Raw genomic sequence first — 3,177 nt, 5'->3', positions numbered from 1 at the left:
CTCTCTCTCTCTCTCTCTCTCTCTCTCTCTCTCTCTCTCTCTCTCTCTCTCTCTCTCTCTGCAAGAATGTAAATCATATAAATTACAGAAACCAATAATTAATTCGTATTAAAAATATTACTTCTTTCTTAACCAATAAATAACTAATATGTAAAATTTAGACAAAGATTTCATTAGAAATACATATGTCTCGCTATAAAATAATTACAATAATAATATATATTATAAAAAATTAGAAAAACTAAAGATAATGTACTAAAAGAAAAATATTAAAAAGTGTAAGAAAAAAAGAGAAATCGTATAAATGTTTATAACCAAAGAATAATCTATGTCAATGATATGTAATTTTAAAATTATTTGAAACTCATTAGAGTTTTCTTTTGTCTTTAAGGATGTATATCATTCGTATAGTTTTTGCAAAAGGTATTAAATTGAAATTATATTTATATTTATATTTTCCACATAAAAATAAATCAAACTCGTACATATGTGTGAGTGCGCGCGCGCGCGCGCGCGCGCGTGTGTGTGTGTGTGTATGAAAGAGTTATGTGTGAATAAGATTATTTTTATAATTTATTCACTATTTGCTAATATTTTTTTATAATATTTCAACTTTAAAAATAATGAAAAAATTTCATTTTTTTAAAATTTAAGTATTCAAGACAATTTATGTAAAGTTTCATTATATTGCAAAGATTTGTTATTTTATAAATACAATTTATTTATTTATTTACAGTAAATAAAAATATATTAAAAATGTAATAAAAATAAATAAATGACATTCTTCACACAATTATTTTATATGTACATAATTTTATAATTAGTATTCATTTTTGTATAAAAAGTATAAATGTTAATATTAATTTTGTATAGAAAGCATAAGTAATAATATTTCCAATATTATACTTCTTACGACGATTATATACGGATGATACATCTTTAAGTGTGTTCCATTTGGCGCTCACAGTGCTCGCAAGTATTTTTATTCTTGCTTAATATTTGATAAATAATAAAAATAAAATAAAAGATTCCATGAGCGTTGCGAGAATTAAGTGGAACATCCTTTAAACAGTATCTGAGATTGAATCAGTATTTCGATTTAAACCCGATACGTAGACAAACGTATCTCTTACCTTTGCACGGACAAAAACCTTTACAGGCGATGTGGACGGAGGTATGATGAATGCAGTTGTGGTACTCGAGTCGGCACGGCGAGCTGTACGTGCGATTGTCGTTTCCGCAGAGGAATGTAGGCTTCACCACAGGACATTCCTGGCACCTGTAACACAGGAAAAACACCGACGGTGGCTTTAAACTAGACGCTTGGCTGTCGACACGCGTGTTTCTCGAGAGATCGGTTTGGTGCAAGTGAGAGACAAAGGACGGGACTGCTCGAGCGCGAGAGAATATCGATATTCGATGCTCTCTCTCGCCGTGCACGCCGCTTGTGAATTTTGTTAAACGACGTGTCACTGGATATCGAGAACGGCGAAAACGAGATGACGTAGGCCCCGTATTCGCGTATGTGTAGCCCTGATATGAAGCTCATAAAACTTTTCATAAAAATTTATGAATCCTCATAGGAGCTTCAGCCATTCTGGCTGAACTACCTTGACGATGTCGTTACAAATTGTCAACTCTCTGTTTGTGAACAAAGGATCGTACAAACATTGAAGAGAAAGGCAGAATTAGTTATGCCACGATTAATGAAAAGCCGAAAACATATAGTTGCGAATTATAGTTCAGTGAAATAAAGATCAAAGGCATCGCTTCGCGTAGAAAAGTATTAATCGGCAGAACGCTCTTGGAAGTGACGAGAAACTGGAAAAGTCTCTGGCTCCTTCAACACGAGACTGAATAATGAAAAGCCAAGGATGTGCTGGGAAGTCAATTACAGATATGGCCGGGTTTAATCTCCAGAATTGCTTGCCTGCTGCCGTCTAAGCGCACCATTGTATGTATTATTCTCGACGTGCTCTCGCTTCGACTGGCGCTTCACGGCCGCGTGCGCTCGCCTCGCCTCTTTTGTTCCCCCGTTAATTCCGATACTACAAGAGAATCTTCCGATTTCCTCGTAAAAATCTCACCGTCGGCGCGGCGAAAATCTACCGAATTTTTACCGAGAGAAAATGGGAAATGTTTTGAAGAATTCTAGAAATAAGGGAAGAATAATACTATAGAGGAAACATTTTGGCTGATTGTGCACTTTTAAACATTGTATAATCCACGAATATTGTATTCGCGATTATGTGTTGATTAAATCTTATATTTTCTGCACTATAAAAATTAAATCTATCCAGCAGAACAAAGAATCTCCCTTGTCTTTGGTTTACTTACATTCGCTGTTAACAAATTAATTCATCAAGATTTGTTTGTAAAACACATGTTGAATGTGGACAAAGCAATTTGCGTTAACTGTGAAGCTCTTGCGTAAAATTAGTGGAAGTTTTTTCGCACGGGGCTACTTGCTTGTAAACCGAGATGCATAATATGACGGAGCGGATAAACTGGGAAAACCGCAGGGATAACCAAGATACGAGACTATAACATAGGCAGTGTCGTCCGCTTCACCTTGTGATAAAGGAGTTAAATCGGCTTAATTACCACGTTACTTGGTTTAAACTAATTACGCGTTTGCGCACGACCACAAATTCTCGAAGGAGAACGTACCTACTGACGCTATTGTGGTCGAATCCACCTTGCCTTGCGGGGAGGACGGAAGCTCCGCGCAATCTTCGTCGAAAGGGGGAGCTTCCACATTATGAACCACGTTATAACGTGTCGATATTAATTGTTCCATAATTCAACAGCAATTTTCGACGTGCTGTCGTGGTCGCAGCAATTGTCGAGCGGCCGAGTTTTGCGGAAACGGAAATTCGGCTCGTGTCGAATTAATTGTGAGGTTTATGCATGCTCGGCGTATGCATCGGTGCGTACAATCATTGGCGATCTGTCCTTAAATTTCATATTTCACAAGCATATTGTGTTGAGGGAATATGAGAGCGGCAGACGTGACATGTATTCAATAGGAAGAGAGTGAATAGATCTAAAAGATTAATGACGAAAGAAGAATATATAAAGAGAAAAAGAAATAAAAGTTCAACGATACTATAGATACACTTTTTCCTGAATAAAATACTGTTTTTTCGTGTGCGATAATATTGTAATAATATTGAA

General features: G+C 35.9%; 1 protein-coding gene across 1 annotated transcript in view; it reads right to left on the bottom strand.

Annotated features, from left to right (window-relative positions):
- The window catches only part of LOC108687935 (proteoglycan Cow), a 145,478-nt gene that overhangs the window by 30,688 nt on the left and 111,613 nt on the right, over nucleotides 1–3,177 (bottom strand). Inside the window, exon 5 of the mRNA XM_018193980.1 lies at nucleotides 1,134–1,279. Coding sequence (XP_018049469.1) covers nucleotides 1,134–1,279 — 146 coding nt within the window. The remainder of the gene's footprint in view (nucleotides 1–1,133; nucleotides 1,280–3,177) is intronic.

Source organism: Atta colombica, unplaced genomic scaffold (genome assembly GCF_001594045.1).
Source record: "Atta colombica isolate Treedump-2 unplaced genomic scaffold, Acol1.0 scaffold220, whole genome shotgun sequence".
NCBI lineage: Eukaryota > Metazoa > Arthropoda > Insecta > Hymenoptera > Formicidae > Atta > Atta colombica.
The sequence above is the reverse complement of the archived record's forward strand: the minus strand, read 5'-3'. Positions and strand labels throughout refer to the sequence as shown.